Genomic DNA, 18,221 nt, shown 5'->3' on the forward strand with positions numbered 1-18,221 from the left:
TATTCAATTTTTGTTTATATTAAGAATCTGTCTGCATTACTCGTTTAATATCTGAAAACGTCGAACATCACAATCCTGTTTTAACAGCGATATTAAACCCTTTATACGAGAATGATGATTTTGAGACAGCAATTAAAATTGCTCTACGTTTCTCAAACAAAATTTCTGACTGTTCTTTGTATTTAGCAAAAAAATGTTCGAAATGTTGGTGAAATGTCGAATACGGTTACTCTCGGTTCGTTTCACAATTTTGTCCATCAGTGAGAATTAAATGCGAAGGAAACGACATTCGATTTGCATCGATCCGGTAGACAGAAGAATTATGCGGAGCGCGTACCGAAACGTCATCGATACTCATCATTGGTTGGTCTTATTCGTTTCTTGGGAGTTATCGGAACGACGTGCACAGGTACGTCGGGTGCGTACCCCTAGCAACGGATAAGACAACGATTGACCCTTTAATTGCGCCGTGACTTGCAAGAGGTACGCTCTACCCGGTTGCATCCGCGTTAGCGTGAACGGAATCGCACGATCCTTCGGCGGGCTTAGCCTTTCCTCGCAAACTTCGAACGTGTATTCGGAACGTCGTCGACGATGAAGGCCGCACTGGTCCGGGATCGTAGCCACGCTGGCCAATAACGAGGAACTTCGCAGTTCCCGCACCAGGATGCAATACTTAGCTGCGCCCGCCGATTCCACTCCTATCGTCACACCGTGGCAGGTCCTTAGGGGTCTGTACTCGCGTGGTGTACTTCTGGATGGTATCTAAATATGTACAAGGTTCACAATTGTCTAATGACTTTTCATTGCTGTTTGATTAGCATATCAATCCTCTGGCAATATGAGTCGCCGACTTCCGGATGGAAGTTCCGCTGTTTAATTACAAATTAATACATGAAGTATAAAAAATCATCCCCAAGAATTTCAGTAATATCAAAGCAATTTGATTAATGAAACTGAAAGTAAAAAGATCAAAATCATGGTGGATGGTGCTCCAATCTTTTGTAAACTGAACATCCTAGTATAATTCAGTTTGTTCGAATGTATTGTGTTAAAAATGAATTTTGGAAACTGGTTGAAAATTAGCATTCGTATATATGCGTACTAAGGAATTCTTTTACGCTCTTGTTGTAATTCAGTTAACTCTTTACACTCGAGTGGCGACTCTGATGCACCGTTCAATTCATTGTCGTACGATGTTTTGAAAATATTTTTATATTATCAAATTTGTTTATTTTTAAAGAACTGTTCAAAGTATAACTGTTATAAGGACTCAATTTTGTATGAATAAATTGCATCAATGATTTACAGAAAATACAAATACTGTAATCCATCCAAAATAAGTTTAGACATTGAGTTAAAATGGCGTCGAGTGCAAAATGTTAATAACTAAAAACATAACATACCTGCGGAAATATCGTTGACGATTCTTGTGTTGCTAATACTTTAATAGCAAACACACGTGCTAATTCTTGCGGTGTAGCGGATATTCGCAACGTGTATGCTTTGCCTGAAGTTAAAGGTGGCACACTTAATGATGCGTATCCTACTACTTCCCTTTCCTGTAAATATAAATTATTTATAGTCTCTGTACTTTGCGTTTCAATAATAAGATTTATGATTTTACAGGGGGTAAGAAATATTAGATAAGATTCCTCCTAATTTCTCTTTATATAGGTAAATAAATGGTGTTCAATGTCATCTCTTTAATTATTGAATAATCATTTTAATTATTAAATTATTATTGATGGCTAACAGTTTTAGAAACACCGTATACGTTATCGACATTAGATAGGTATTAATAGTTTAAAGAGTTGGCGATACTCTTTAAAAAATTGTACTAAATTAATCAATTTGAAAAAGTTCTGTAATACTTCTATGAAAGATTACAATTATAAAAGTGCCTATATAAATAGACTATAATGAAACTTTTAGATACAATAAAGTACAATAAGTTGAATTGTATTTCTTTCAGTATATTGCAATCTAAAATGTCTGATCGTTAAAGAACTATTTTCGATTTTCTTTCTCCAAAGAAACAGAACATTTGCTATTATCGAATTAAAACATACGTAATTGAACAAACGTTTGATTACCCTTAAAATTCCTGGTGCAGTTAATTTCGCTTTGACAATTCCACCGCCGCAGGGAAAGATGTGGAAGGTGCTCGAAGTATTTTCTGGTGGACGATATCGGAAATGAACAAATCCATCAGTCTTCCGTAAATTGGTCGTGGTATAACCACCAGTTCGTAAAATCAACTCCGGAGTTTTTCGAAATCGTATGCTGTCGGTAGCTACCCGATTCGAAACGTTATTGCGGGTATTTACCTGAAACAATAAAAGAACAGTTTGAAATCTTAGAATATAGTCAACCCTCGTTCTCTGAGGAGTGAATAAGGACCAGGACGTGTTATATCTCAAATAATTATTCAACATTACTAAAATGAATAAAGCCGTCTGTATTAAAAATATATTAATTCAAAAACCTAATAGACATAGATAACAGTTATTTTCAAAATTATCTTCTATACAATTGCTTCGTCTTATACAGGGCGGGGCATTTGAAAGAGAATAACTCGAATAACCTAAATAACTCGTTTTTATTTAACAATAGAAAAAGAGAGTAACATTTGTTTGAAGCATTTGTATATAGAAGCTTTAGTTTTTATGATATCGGGAAATTACTCCTGTCCTTACGTAGAATAATATTCTAGAATAAAAATACCATCCATCACAAAATTATTATCTCCATATTATATGCTCCTTGAAGTTAAGCAACTTATGTGTGGAACTTATTTTTCTATTGTTGAAGACAAACGAGTGATTCTGGTGATTCTTTTCAAATGTTCGACCTTGTAGATAATTGACGGATCCTTTACCAAAAGTAGCAATTCTGCAAAAAGTGCTTTTACCAAAGTCAGTAATTTTAAGAAAATCGGCGGAGCATGTTTTACATCCCTAGTTACTACAGTCTCCAGACTATTTTTAGAATGAATGATTAGTCGAGTAGATCTTCTCAGATCTCAATTACTGACCACGTATAACGTAAAATTGTACGTAGTGTCGTACTTCATCCGATGAAGCGTCAATTTCGTTTGCCGCACGCAGTGTAGCCCTTCCGGAACCCCGCGGTGTTGCTGCTCTTTCGAGGAACTACCCTTCGAAGGATGAGCATGAACGTGGAGGACGTGCTGAGCCGCGCAAAGGGTTAATGGGTGAGCTTGGGATCCCGATGTCACGGCTAAACAGTAGCGTGAAAGGTGAGGATTTATGTTGCTGGAAAAATAAACATATTGTTTGAATTCTAGAATCTATCAATAGCAAATTATAGAGGATATAAAATATATTTTCTAGCATAAAGAATTTAAAACCATCATTCTATCAATTTTAACTCATCAAAAATAATGTATATAAATCCCTATTCTTGCAGCGCCTGTATTTGTGATTGGTGTAGACAATTTTTATTTTGCATAAAAATCCGCAAACTAGCGATAAGCGTGATATAACAAAATCGATCGTGAATAGGTAAGCAGAAATACTTTTGTTAAAAGTAGATGGTAACAGCAATTCACAGACAGCTAATAGTGATTAACACTCACGCTTTTTTCCAAAATTATTGTATAAAAGATTCGACTATAAAATTGTATATGAACTGTAGTTGCCGGTCTACATAAATATATATTTATTTCACAATACCAATTACGATGTCTAGAAACAGAAAACGTATGAATTTTCATCTTTAAGAACATATGAGAAATGAATAAAAATATGTACGATAATTTAATACAATAAATGTTTTATGTTCTCGCGCATTCATCAATGATTTCAGCGATAATTGTTCAGAAAGTAATCATTAGTTAGTGTGCAAATATCGGGACGAATTCTAACACTTGTGTAAAGGTAAATTTAACAAATAACAAGCTTGTCGCGCAATACCTTTTGTTCCAGGAGACGGTGAGCCGACGTTTGCTTCGTCGCTGTTGAAATCTCAATGAGCGATGACGGCTTTCTCTTTCGTTCATGTACCACTCAGGAATATGATCCAATCCGCTGGACGTCGCGTACAAAAGCACCGTGCTCGGGATCAGTTTTTGTAAATCGGCGTCAGGAGAGTCCACGGATTTAATTTCGAACCGGTAGAGGCCGGCGCGTGTCTTCGGTATCGTAAAATTCTGATCCTCGGCGCCCTGGTACGTAAAAAGGGGGGAGCCTGGCTTCAAAGTCTTCACTGGCCATCGTGTTTGTGCTGTTATATCGATCATAATACTTTATTCATTAGAGAGACGTTTATCTCGGCTTAGTACCTCTGATATCTTCCTGCCGTATTAACACCTGCGTTCCGTATTATTAGTGATATATTTATTACTAGACTGCGGATTTTATGCGTTTATGACAAAATTCAGTACTTGTAATTTGAAACAGTGCAACTATTGAAAGCATTTCAAAACCTCAATGTATTATATTTAATTTATTAGAAAGATCCGAACAATTTTCATTTTGCATAATAAAAATCTGCAGTCTGTTTATTACTGTCCTCTTTATTCTTCATTTTACTGTAAAGTTTGTTAATCCTCGCCCGGCGAATGCTGTGTCCAATCAGACCGGTATATATATGTATGTATATAACGACAACAGGTATTGAGATATTGTTAGTATTAATTAAACAAGTTCGTAAAAAATAAGTAAGTCCGTAAGCATGTGAATGAATCACGTTTGGAAACATGTTAGAGATTACTTTTATAAATGCATGTACGTTATGCAATAGCAAGGTTGATTTAAAAGAATTCTGTATAGAAGATTTATTATATAATTAGAGTATATAATAATACATTTTTTACATATTTATAAAATATTTATATTATATATATTATATGATATTATATGAAATATTCTATACAAAAAGGTTATTTATTATTTATACTTTTTGTTACATATTAATGAATATATTCTATAACAATTATTAAGAAAAACTACTTTTTGCAAATATTTGTATGAATCAGAACACAAAATGTAAATAGTGTATACGTTTACATGACATATATACATGGGGTATTCAATGATAAAAGAATATTGAAAAGTGAATCCATGTGTTCCATATGTGCTCCCATGATTGCGACGTGCAAAGGTTAAATAAGCTGTTAATATTTTTTAACAAACTCCATAAAAATAATTCGAAGTTATCTTTTTGAGTTTTAAGAACACTTTATGTATGATATTATATGTTATGTTACAATGCTTTAAATAAATATTTCTAAAATATCGCGTTCCTCCTTGTTAAAATCACGTTCGAATAATATTAGATAGTATTAATAATATTGCTACATGTTATCGTGCAATATTTAATTACTCTTACATTTTGCACCCTCGGACTCTTCAGTGTTTTCAGGTGGTTCGACATAGCTAACCGTCCATGATATTGGCCCGCTACAGGGGCTAACAAGCAGTGTTAGGGGTGGACCTTCGCGTGGGCTCAGGTAATAGAACCTGGAATAATTTTATCTGCATCCAGTATGATATTGATGCTCGATACGTATTAAGTGTATCCAGACACGATATGCAACATAATGCAAAACAGTATACCGTGAGCTCTTTTCAATTAGTACTTAAACTAATACATATACGAAATATGCGTTATTCTACATACGTTTATGTAAATAAACAATTTTAATGCAGTAGAAACTTTTTTTCTGAAGAATTATTTTTTTAATATCTTGTTACCAACACATTCTATTATCTAAAAATTTTATTCAAATTTTATACTAAATAATGATGCCTCTAAATGATATAATGATTAGACAATCAAACGTTTGGATACAAGAATATTGTAAACAATTCTGCCGCGATGTACCGAACAGTGAATTATTAAACATAACACACATCTTTTTTTCAAAGTTTCCTGAAGCTACCGAAAAACAATAATCAGGTTGCAATATATCTTTGTAAGCATAAACTCTATCGTTTGTTATATATTGAAGTATTTACCTCGTTAAAAATATTACACACTAGCCGGGAGTTTCTTAAGTATGGGAATCTATCGATAAAAGTTGTAATTGTGTCGTTAATATTAATTAATAAGGTTCGTTCGGAAAGATTAAAAGGAGCTCCGAACTTATGAAAATGGGACACCCTTTCAAGGAAGAGGCCACACGCAAGCACGATAAAAAACTTATACGCATACAGTGACTTCCGTTATTGGCAGGCTCTTTAATAGGATCACAGTACATGAAAGTCATACAAATTCGTTAGAATTTATTTATTAATGTACGAATAGAAAAGATGAAATTTTAGAAGGTAGAACAGTCAAAATGTTGAAGAGGATAACTTTTCAAATTGGATCAGACGACTTCAGTTTTCTTTCCTTCGGTTAGAAGGATCGATTTACTATGTCTATAGTTAGTATAAAAAGTATAATGTGAAAAATTGTTTGACAAAAATTACAAACAAGCTGCACAGTAACATCAAGCGAAAAATAGATTCAGTTACCTTCACAGTAAGTAAACTACTAAAATTGAAACTAAAAATAAAAATTGAAATGAATAATTACTGTTCCGGTTTTCCGTAATCTTAATATATTTTGCCAATAGGATTAATATTCATAAGCTCCTTTGTAAGTTTTACAGCAAATTTCGCGAATTCAGTATCGAACAATTAAAATAATTGTTATATTATTTAATAACATCTGTATTTTATACCTTTAATTTTAACAAATGATTAATTCAATTCAAATAAAAAATGTAATATTTCTTAATTGATAAGTAGTAGTTACTAGCTCTACTACCCTGTAAAATTTTCGGTTATTTACAATATTACTTTCGCACCCGGTCTCCTCTATAATCCGACGGTAACAGCATAATCTCAAGATCAGCCGATTCATGTACACGTACACGTGGACGCGGGTCGCCCAGACACAGAGTCGCGGACTGCCGTTTATATTTAGTCATAATGTGTGATCGTATCCGTGCAAAAGTCCCTCTTTAAAGATCGCACCGGTTAAGTTTACGCCTCGGCATAGCTGTCGTGGTTACACTTTCTCTGTCTCTGTCTGTCTCTCTCTCTCTGTCTCTCTCGCTCTCTCTCTCTCCCTCTGTTCCACCGGCCCCCTCATCGTCCCATCTCTCTCCGCGCCCCCATCCCTTAGGACGTCGTCGCCGCGGACTCTCTTCGTCCCGTTAGCATCGTTCGAGAGAACGTCGGGACGTCGCACGTGCCTTTCGTTCATGGGCTGGCACTGAAACGGCTATTGTAAAATTAGCGTCTACACACAATGCTGGCGTCGCGGCGTCTGGGGTCGCGCAGCTACGACCCCCGACGTCTAATTTTGGCGGACGGTTTGTCCCACGACAAACCCAAATTGATTTTGTCATTCGGCCCGGCTAGGCCATCTCACGACTTTCCTGGAAATCCGCGCCCGATAGTATGGCCCGCGTCGCGGTGCGTGGCGCGGCGCGGCGCGGCGTCGCGACGCCGACGGCCTCCTCGTGCATCTGCTTACCCTAGACCCTGCCGACGTCTGACGACGCTTGCCATTGCTATGTCGCCGCACACCGCACTGGACGGTTTCCTCTTAAAAGTCCGACGAATGCAGAGGAACGAAACGTATTTGCAAGTGAAGTTTTTTTTTTAGCAAATTTATTTATATGAAAATCAAGAGAGTTGTGCAACTTTTTAATAGGTTCTATTTGAAACTTGTATCGTAGAACTTTTTTCAAACCTATTCATATATTATTATATTATTCTGTTGCATTATTATGTTCCGATAAGAACGGAGAAAGAAAAATCATCATTGTCACAAGTACTAAATATTAGTCATTGTAACGATACTAATTACTACACTCAATCTTAGTTATTTGTAATACTTGTATAAAACAAATCATAGTGGAAGGGTTGTTTGTGTTCCTTTTATAGAATCTCTGTTAACGAATTTGAAAGAAGTTTTTTTTGATAGGCTCAACGCTAAGAAATAGCCATAATTTATTTCGTCTTAGTATAATAAACAATTTATTATTATATGTACAATATATATTTTATTTTATATTCCAAAGGAAACTTTAAAGGTCATTGTACTCTTCTCTATCACTTTAGACTACTTTTGTTTCACGAGATTAACCGGTTTGGAAAATGTATTGCTCATATTAAAATAAAAATCGTACGATGTTTGTAGGATTCTTTTCTAGTGTTAATTATTATTTTTAATTTTTGTCAACATGTTAACATGCTGATCACCCACTTAGAGATTGCAAACATTAACTTTCAAGATTAAACAAATAATTCTGTCACCCAATTGCAGATGACATGACAGTTAACAATGTTAACTTATAAATACATACAATACACGACATTTGCACAACTTGTTTAATAGTAGAGTACAGATGACAAAGTTTATTATAGTATTTGTTTTAGACTGCCGATATTCAGAGATTTTGAAAAAGTTGGGCTTATTTAATAGATTGTAAAAAAAATTAATATTTAGGTATGATAAAATGTTTGCGTCAGTTATATTTATATGAATATTAGAATTCAACCTCGCGTACCTTAAACTGTTTGAAAATATAAGGCTTTAATCAATTATAATAGCGGAGGAAATATTTACATAATGTAAAGAGGTATTAGTTATAATAATGTTAATAAATAATAGTAAATGGTAATAAATAATAAATAATAACAAATGATAACAATGTAATAATGATAATATTAATGAATATATTATTATATCATATTCTGTTTAATTATTTAAATAATATCGCCTATATCATCAATAATTACTTAGAATAAACATAGGGACATTGTCAACGAACATTTGTTAAAATATATACATATGACGAGCAAACCAACGTTTATTTTCCAACGCGGTAACGTAGCTTTGTATAAAATAGTAATAGTGAAGTTCGTGAAAAATATATTTCAAAGATTAATGGGAATACTTAAATCACAAAACTATGAAAAAAATAGCGCGAATCTACATCTAAAATTTTATGGATTATAAAAATTTCAATGTTGCTGCATTTGCTATCGAAATACGTATTTGAATTCAAGTTCTTCCAAAGAGTTCTTATCATTTCAATCGTATTTATAATTATATATTATACAGTTGGGAAGCAGCTAAATAACTTGTTACGAAGCTGACAATAACACTATATACATGGAAACCACAAATTCTTGTTCGTGACACAAAGTATGGTTTTATGCGCGTCTTATTGTATTTGTCGTGGAGTGTAGCTCATCAGCGGTCTGCGCGTTCGCGGCCGAATGGATTTTCCGAGAACTCTGCTAACCTACGTTTTCGAAACGTTCAAAGGGATCGTCAGCGTATGGATGTTTATGCAAATATAGATTTTCAACCGGTTTTTCTTGCAGAAGTGAAAGTGAATGCAATTTTTCCTACAATCGTTGAAGTCGTAAACAACAAGGTTTGCTTAATCCCAGCGGAAAATATTTGATCAAAATGATAAGTATTATCGTTGACGGAATTATTTAAATGTCTCTTCGAAATTCGGAGGAAAGGAAAGCAAATTGAATCAATTTTATTAATTATGATCAACATCTAATTTGGAATTAATTTACAATTCATATTCAAGTAGTACCACAAATAACACTACTTTTCCTGTCATTAAAAATAAGTGAGATGTTCGTAGTATAAATTCTCGATATAAATGATTCAAGATGCTCAAATTATATCGAATATCCAGCATAATCCAATCCAAAGCAGAAGTTATAATAAATTAATACAATTAACAATATTCCAAGTATTTTCTGCCTTCAAGATACATGCTTGGTTCAGTCTAGGTGCTTGTCTAAAATAAGCTACTTCTCTGCTTATTAAACAAATACGATAACAGAAGCTTAATTAACTAACCTAACAAATAGCCTAACAAAGCATTAGGATTCTTTCTGATGTTATTTTTGGTGCTTAAGATGACGTCAGAATATTTCAAAAGAAACTATCACAACGCGTGGGGATAAAAATGTTTTTCTTTGAATCAGTATCAACATTTTCCTCACTAAAGTATAAATTAATTCATTTTTATGTCAACGCTTTTTTATATGACTCGTCTTCATCGTTAATGAAATCAATAGCTAGATTACATGTATGAAGGATTACAATGATCAAGGTCTGATTTGTTTGATCGAATACCTGTTTTATATTATTACCTTTGATTGCACGATTTAACAATATTGAAGAGTTTGATTTATAAGAATGGAAAGTTTTACTTGTATTTGTCATCTTTTTGTGCTGTGCAATTTAAAAAGTTAATAAATAAGCAAGTCGTCATACTTGTACTAAACTCAAAAAATTTCTACAAACAATTGAACACTCTGTCGTTGCTATAATGATGCAGCGTACGTATTTTATGCGCAGAACGCGAACTTCAGTATTACTGTGCCTGGTGAAATCATCCATAAATCGTGACGCTTTCGAACGCCTCTATAGGTACTTCTTTGTGAAGTAGTACTTCTTCTTTGAATTGTTTCGCTTAGAATATTGCTGTTGCGATCATTTGAAGATCATGAAGAATAATCTAATAATCACGATGAAAATATTCTTTTTAACAGTAGGTCTACATAAAATTTTTTCAAATAAAAATTCTAAAGATTAGAGGCACTGAAATATGCGGTGTAAAATTATAATTATATTTTGTCTTCTACAACATGTTACTTGAAATCCGTATAAACTGAAAATTGGATGTATATTAAGTTAATTATAACTTCGCATATTTAGTAAATCTGAGAAATATGTAGTAAAATGAAGAAAATATATTTAGTTTTCACACTTTCACATGTAAATTTTCATATATGATATTCGACGAATATGAAAAAAAGAATGATTTATTTACGATGATAACAATTCATCGTGGTAATAGTTTTATAACTCGCGGCATTGGCAATAACCGATTCAACTCAATACGAAGCTTTGTGTCGCAAGGATTCATTTCGTAAGTAAAATTGAAGTTTTGTGTGTCAATGTTCACAGCAAATGCGCAATTTGACTCTTGAGTCAAATACATGTATGAGTTTCGTGGAAACCATCTGATAGTAAAACTTTATGACGCGTAGCGTCGCGACGCATCGGACCATTAAGTGTCGTGGATACATTGCAGAAAAGTAGAGAGTATGGCAACATTATCGGAGCATCTATATCATGGTCTAAAAAACTCTGAGCACTGCTTTTGTTTAATTTCCGCCGTACAAATAAAATATTTGTATTCATTGTTTGCAGTACCGACGTTTCTTAACATTTCTCCATACGGCTAAATCGTCACGTCCATGTCTTTTAAAATGCGAATAAAGAATAGTTTTTAAAATCATCAATATATGAATATTGCTATACATATAGTCCATTTTGAGGGAACTTATCCGGTAGACTGCGAATTTTATTAATTTATGAGAATACCAAATGTGCCAAATACAAAACAGTGACACCACTTAAAGGATTTTGTGTTATTTTTAGCAGATTAAAATCATGCAGAAAACATATATGCAAGTAGTTATTCTATCTCGAAATGATTTCAGACAGTTCCTATTTCGAATAAAAATCTGCAACATTTCTTTGTTTAGTTGTATAATTAGTAAACAATGTTTTTTTTCAGTTACCAATAATGTAACCGAATTCATGTATTTTCACTATGCGTTTCATATAAATAATTACTTTATAGGAAGAAGTTTTTGTTATAATTATTTTAGAAATAATAAGAGTAATAGATCGTATCAGTATTTTATAAGCGTATTATATTGACAATATTCCCATAAAATTGAAAAGCAAAACGTTAATTAGGACAACTGCCTTGCCATCTTTAGATTCTGAACTTTAATTGTTACTCATTCGTTCAACTATACAAAAATCTTTGAAACGAAAGAACGAGATACGTCGTTGTAGTCTGATAAGCTGTTTTATCAAACAAAAGAGTTAGAAGAAGTGAATGTTTAACACTTTATCTGCTGATGAGTCTTTCAACAATGAAGTTGCTCAATCGTAATAGCCATTTCATTCATAAACGAACAAGGCACCTAGAGTAATATTGTCTAATTAAAATAATTTCTTATCTGCTCTTTCTTGTCTACTTGACAAAAGAGGTAATGCAAAATGCAACATATTTGTGAAGTAACATGAAATGTAATATATTCTGTAGGTGATATAAAACATATCAATTTGTGAAGTAATATAAAATGTAACATGTTTTTGTGACAATACGAAATGTATTAATGAAGTAATATAAAATGTAATGTATTTTTCAGGTAACATAAATTGTGATATAATTTTTCACAGTTCTAACGCATAGTTAATATTTTGGCACACGCGATGTATAGGTAAATGTGTATATTTTATTACAACTGAGCATTCTATCCAATTTTCTGTGGAACACAGTAACTTCTATTTTTGAATGTGTGTGAACAAGAATGAATATAACGGTCCTCTTAATTTGTTAAGTACGATAACTTCTGCGACGGGCAGGATGATTCAGTAGAAGAATGAGTAAAATTGCATTTGCAAAATCTGTACCGTACCACGGTTGATGAAACACTGTACAGGGTGCGTGACGTCCGCGTATAAACGTTCGAGGCTCCATGAACGCTGGTACACGTGCATGGTAAACAAGCTCTGTGGCGCAAACGAAATTCACACGAATTGTTACTATAGTTCGGAGAAAAGTGAATGCACCTTTCTTAAGATTCGTTTAATTTTAGATCAAACTAACGATAAGCACAATCACGTGGGGGAGAAAAGTTTATCGTCAAAATGATAACTTCGTTTCCAATGAGAGGCAATAATCGTGCGAAATTTACAGAAACGTTTATAGTCAGTTTAATGTTATGATCGCACGTGCGAAACTCTGTTACTAATCATTCGAACCGCTAATGTGTTCATGTATATTTCGATGGGTAAAAGAGTCGCTGAAATTTCGCGTAAACATTACTGAATATGCACTGTGTGCAATGTTTGATCGAGTTTTAGATTTTGTTGACAGTTGCAAGTTGATAATTACAAGCGTATATTAATTGCATACTGCTGCACAAAAGTATTAAAAAAGGGTTGCGAAATCTTAACACGGACAATCGTCGCAAGCCAATACCTTTCAAACACAATTTTTAATGTTTTCATATGAATTTTATATCATATTATTCACAAATTGTTAAAAGCTGTTATCCTTTTCATAAAATGTGTGTTTTAATATCTATACTATTAAAACAATTTGTTCGCGTTAATTACAATAAATAGCGATCATAGAGAACATTCTTTTTTTGATTAATTTGAAAAGATTGGTATGATAATATATTAACATTCTTGAATTCTTTTCATTTTTCTACAATTTTTGTTTCACTTATTCAATTTTGTCACAAGTGCATAATATCTTCAGTGTACTTATTAATTTTGAAAAGAAAACGATAAAATTGGATAGAAGTGTTTATACTAAAGATTAAAAAACAGTAATCTGCTCAAAGCAATGATTTCAACAACATAGTAATAATTTTAGTTTATCCGGTCACTTAATAGTCAGAAGAGTAATGCACCCTCGGTAATGTAATTTGCAGGTATCTGTGTTTCTGTTATATTGTCCGACCTAAGGGTCTCGCATTCCGAATGAATAGAATATAATATCTACATTACATGAATGCGAAGCAGTTCTTCTTATAAGGAAATCCGTGACGTATTACTTAAGCGTTGTATCATAGATTTAGTGCATTTGGTTTTAAACATCCTGTTTTAATTGATTAACCGCAATCATAATCAAATGAAACGAAAATGATATTTTACGATCAAAACTTTTTACTTTCAGAGTTTTCATTTTACGAATATTTAATTTCTGGTTTTATAAGTTGATATTTATTTAATAATTTATCATTACGTCACAATTACTTCATCATTATTTCGCAACACAACGACAATCAGATAATTAATATTCCAAATAATAGAAAAACGTAATTTTCATTTCACTATAATAAAACCAAAATCGCTTGACTTTGTATAAAATAAAAGGTTGCAATTATATTGTGTAAATTGCTAGAAAGCCCCTCTTGTTAAATAATTGAAAGTTGAGCGTTTCTATAGTTGAAAACAATGAAAACAATAAATTCTATTAAAATTAAATAATAATTTTATTAAAGTAAACTGATTTTTGATGACAAGTCATAACTACAGTACAGACATAAACATATGAAATATTCTAGCCAAGTAATTGTCTCCATTATAGAATATTAATTTTCGAGAAAGCGTCTATTATCTGCATTCATTAAAATTAATTACCATCCTAATGATCACGAGCAATAAACACAGTGTCCAATTATATTTTTTCTTTTTAATATTCTAATCGGGCAATGTTTCATTTTTATTATCTATTTTACTTGTCTAGAAATTAAAATCCATATACTACTGTTTAGTTAGTTTTCTTTCTTTATTTTTGGAGTCCTACAAGAAACCATTTAAGAAACAAACTTGCGGTAGGCAGTACTTAACCATGCATTTCATTGTAAATGCTGTTTTCTATTGATTTAGAAAGGAAAACGTACAGTAGTGAAGGTAGGTTCGATCAGTTTCCATATTTAGACTGGAAAAAATGAAATTACTTAACTATCGAGATCCTGACACGTGTTACATTTTACCTGAGGTAAATTACAACAATATAAAGAAACAGAAACGTATCACAATTATCGTAAAAATTTGAAATTGAAATGAAAAATATAGATTGAATATAGTATAAATCGTAGATTTAATTTCTTTTTAATAATGTAACAGTATGTTGAATAAGTTTTGATAAACTTTCCGTGGATATTAATCAAAATCTAAAAAAAAATAATACACGTTCGTAGCAGTTAAATATTCACGAACGTATATGCAACTCAGATGTAACAAGCACATGAATCAAATAAACCATGAGTCTATTATAAATGAATGTGTCAAAGTTGAACACAGTTTCGATTTCTTACTGTCTCAATTACAAAGAGTTTTCAAAGCCTGATAGTAAATCGTAATTAAAAGTATTCTGTTACATATGTAATTCGTGTGCACCTTATACTCAGTTTCATTGTTGCGCAAGAGGACACCGCGAAATGAGAGATTTCACAAAACAATACCTTCTATACCGTAATCTTTTATCACCAGTCTGCACTACGGTCATTAGCCGTGTAAACTAAAACGTTCCCCGTCAACTATCTCGAGGATATTACGATTTCAAATGCACTGTTCGCGTACGTGTTTCGTACAGACGTGTTGCATTCGACTGCAACACAAGCTAACCACGACTGGAAACAATAAACCTGTTCTAATTTTAAGAACTTAACTCTGAGTAGATTGCAGATTTTATGCGTTTATAACAGGAATGATTAGGCGAAATTCAAGACAGTTGAAAGATTGAAAGTGTTTCAGAGAAGGAAACGAAACTCCTGTACGACTACTTCAAGACAATTACGGACAATTTTTATTTCGCATAAAAATTCACAGACTGGTTACGATCTTCTGCAAATGCGCATAAGTCACTTGTAACGCTTTCGTTAATAAAACAGCCACTTTCCCAATGAATCAAGAAACCACTGTACAGTAAGAAAGACATGTTAACCCTCTGCACTCATGTCCTCGCTTTAAAAAGTTCAAACTATCGTTTCGTACGTTCTCTTTGAAAGGTGTGCAAATCAGCGTAATTTTAGGGCGCATATTTTATGCATTTCTGACAAAGACAGATGAATAAAATTGAAAATAGTGAAAAAATGAATAGCTAATTATAACTTTCAACTTATTGAAATTATTAAAAAATAAGTAAGAAAATTAAAGTTCGTATATTTGTACTGTAATCAGCGCAGAAGAATTTTATTTCGCATAAAGATCCGCGGTTTAGTAATTATCTTGTACATGTTCGGTTTCCTTCATATTTTGTTTAAATGTAGTTAAATATAAAAATATTAAATATCACTTAATAAATTTCTGTTTCTGACGAGTACACTCGTCACGTTGATATGGTAACATTTTGTGTTACGACCAGTACACTCGTCAAAAACAACTAACTAGTTGAAGAGAGTAATATAATTGCGACGTTATATCGTTTAACACCAAACGCATCGACAGACATTGGTGACCAGCGTGCGTTGCTTCGTAAACATGAGAGCGTCGAATTCACTTAGGTTTCGTAAAGTTTTTATTACAAAACTTGCTGCAATGAAAGAGCTTTACAATGTGTACGTAGAATTGCAAAATAAGAAACAGGTAACGTTGGCCATGGCGGGTGCGCGTTAACATTCAATTCGATGCGTTAATTGCTACGAGTAAATATGTTGGCGGCTGATTTGAGAAAGGTAAGCGAGTGCAAAGGGTTAAAGACGACGGGATTTATTTCTGTAACGATCGAATAAACGCGTTATTGTGTTACGGATGTCTAGCAATGTGCAACGCGACATCTGAAATTCTCTGAATCCTCGGATGGTCGATGATCGCGAGAGAATCAGCTCGGCGACGCGACGGTCGCGAATTGAAACGAAACCGATTCACCGGTGAAGGAGGGGTAGGAGTTAATGAACGAAGAGGAGAGGGTAATACTCACCGAGATACGTTGCCAGGTCGAAGGGTGGCTGGTATCTGGTACTCGGGGTGGAGCACGCAGGTCCTGTTGAACTCCTGCACCCTCGTGGGACGCTCGCCGCCGAAGGGCTTAGGGCTGCCGATTGTCCTGTATCCCTGGTGCTGGGACAACTGCTGTAGCTGTCGGAGCTGCAACTGTTGCTGCGACAGTCCCTCGCAGAATGCGCAACCGGTGCCTTGACGCGCGAACACTGACACACATACGAGCAGAAAACCGATTTGGCATACGTGACGGAGCATGATGCTCGATTTTTCTCAGCTAGGAAATGGTTATTATTCAGGTGGAGGATGACTGCGACGTCGCTACGTCTGTCGTCCAGTGGTGAACGAGTTCGACTGTGTGCCGAACGGTAGACGATGCCAGTCAGCGAACGAGGCTGCCGCTTGGGAAACCACGCTGAGACGAAACGAAATAACCCCTCTTCGCTTCCTACCGAGGCGACTTCGTGTTTGCCCCATCTTCTGGAAGGAACCCTCCCTCTCCTCTCCTCGCTCCTACCTCCTTTCCCTTACTCTCAACCCTGCCTCGTCCCCCACGACCGATCAAACCGTACACACTCGTTGTTATGTTTTGTCGTGCATGTGCTAGTGCCCGACCACGTGTACGTAGGTGACCCTAATTCGAGGGAATCTTTGGAGAACCAATGGTTCGCGGGGTTACGTATCAACAGCGTCGTTTATATGTATTAACCCTCGGTCATCGTATACCGGTACGCCTTCGACCTGCCTGTTGCAATACATTTGATCAATGCGTCCGAAAGAATGTTGGCGGATCTTCTTTTGTTTCTTTTCTCATCGATAAATTAATCGGGTTCCGAGAATATCATGGAGTGCTATTATTCTTTACGATTTATTTTTGTTCGAATCGTTTAACACGTTCGCGGACGGTAAAAATTTTAACGGGCCGCAAAAATAGAAATACGATTCGTTCCGAAATTATTACATTAGAGTGTGTAATAATGTCAACAAGTAAACGCAGTATGGAATTGAATGCATAATAATGTAGCTTATAAAGAAGTATTATGCTTTGAACAAAGTCTGTGAACGATTTCAGTTTTTCTGGCAATTTAAAAGGAAAAAAATCAAATTATGGCAAAAATGGTACAGTTCTGTGTATCTCAGTTGTAATCTTGTTAAATTACTTCCAATTTATTGAAATTATATTAAACTGCTAAAGAGCTCACAAAATTTGTAGTCTACCAAGCAATTACTATATGTGCCCATAATTATGAAAGTGGTCTAAGTCAAAATTTAGAAAAAATGAGTTTATCAGTTATTTTACACCACATTATTGTAAACTAAATTTATTCAATGTAATTTTTGCGATCTTGTCAAAAATGAACCAGTGATGGTGTTTGTAATTTCAACATTATATGAAATTCATTCAGTGTTAATTATGAAAGTGGTCTAAATCAAAAATTTAAGGAAATTATATAAACATAACTTGGTCCTTTCTACCGAATGACCGTGGTTTTGGATTGATAGAAATGAAAATAAAAAAAGCAAATTACTTATACAACCCCGAGCACTATTATGAACTGATAGAAAAGTGTAGAAGAAAAAATACAGTTTCGATAAAACGAATGTCGCAGCCGGATTTTATTTCAACGAAATCACTAAAAGAGTCAACAACAAGAAAAGGAAAAAATACCGCGGGC

General features: G+C 34.0%; 1 protein-coding gene across 1 annotated transcript; it reads right to left on the reverse strand.

The window, feature by feature from the left end:
* Positions 1 to 357: 357 nt before the first annotated feature.
* Nord (neuron derived neurotrophic factor nord) lies at positions 358 to 16,803 on the reverse strand. The gene is made up of 7 exons (XM_078176498.1): positions 16,526 to 16,803; positions 5,356 to 5,486; positions 3,939 to 4,248; positions 3,038 to 3,278; positions 2,097 to 2,330; positions 1,407 to 1,562; positions 358 to 765 (listed from the first exon to the last, which is right to left on the reverse strand). Exons 1-7 carry the CDS (start codon positions 16,801 to 16,803, stop codon positions 358 to 360), a joined length of 1,758 nt encoding a protein of 585 aa, XP_078032624.1.
* Between the last annotated feature and the right edge of the window lie 1,418 nt (positions 16,804 to 18,221).

The sequence above is a fragment of the Augochlora pura genome, chromosome 3 (assembly GCF_028453695.1).
Source record: "Augochlora pura isolate Apur16 chromosome 3, APUR_v2.2.1, whole genome shotgun sequence".
NCBI classification, from domain to species: domain Eukaryota; kingdom Metazoa; phylum Arthropoda; class Insecta; order Hymenoptera; family Halictidae; genus Augochlora; species Augochlora pura.

Excerpts from the sequence above, each read along its gene's own strand:
- Nord (XM_078176498.1), bottom strand. The coding sequence starts at position 16,803 with ATGCTCCGTCACGTATGCCAAATCGGTTTTCTGCTCGTATGTGTGTCA. Across the intron at positions 2,331-3,037 it reads ACAATTTTACGTTATACGTG|GTAAATACCCGCAATAACGT; the intron begins GTCAGTAATTGA and ends TTATTGTTTCAG. Across the intron at positions 1,563-2,096 it reads CTGCACCAGGAATTTTAAGG|GAAAGGGAAGTAGTAGGATA; the intron begins GTAATCAAACGT and ends TTATATTTACAG.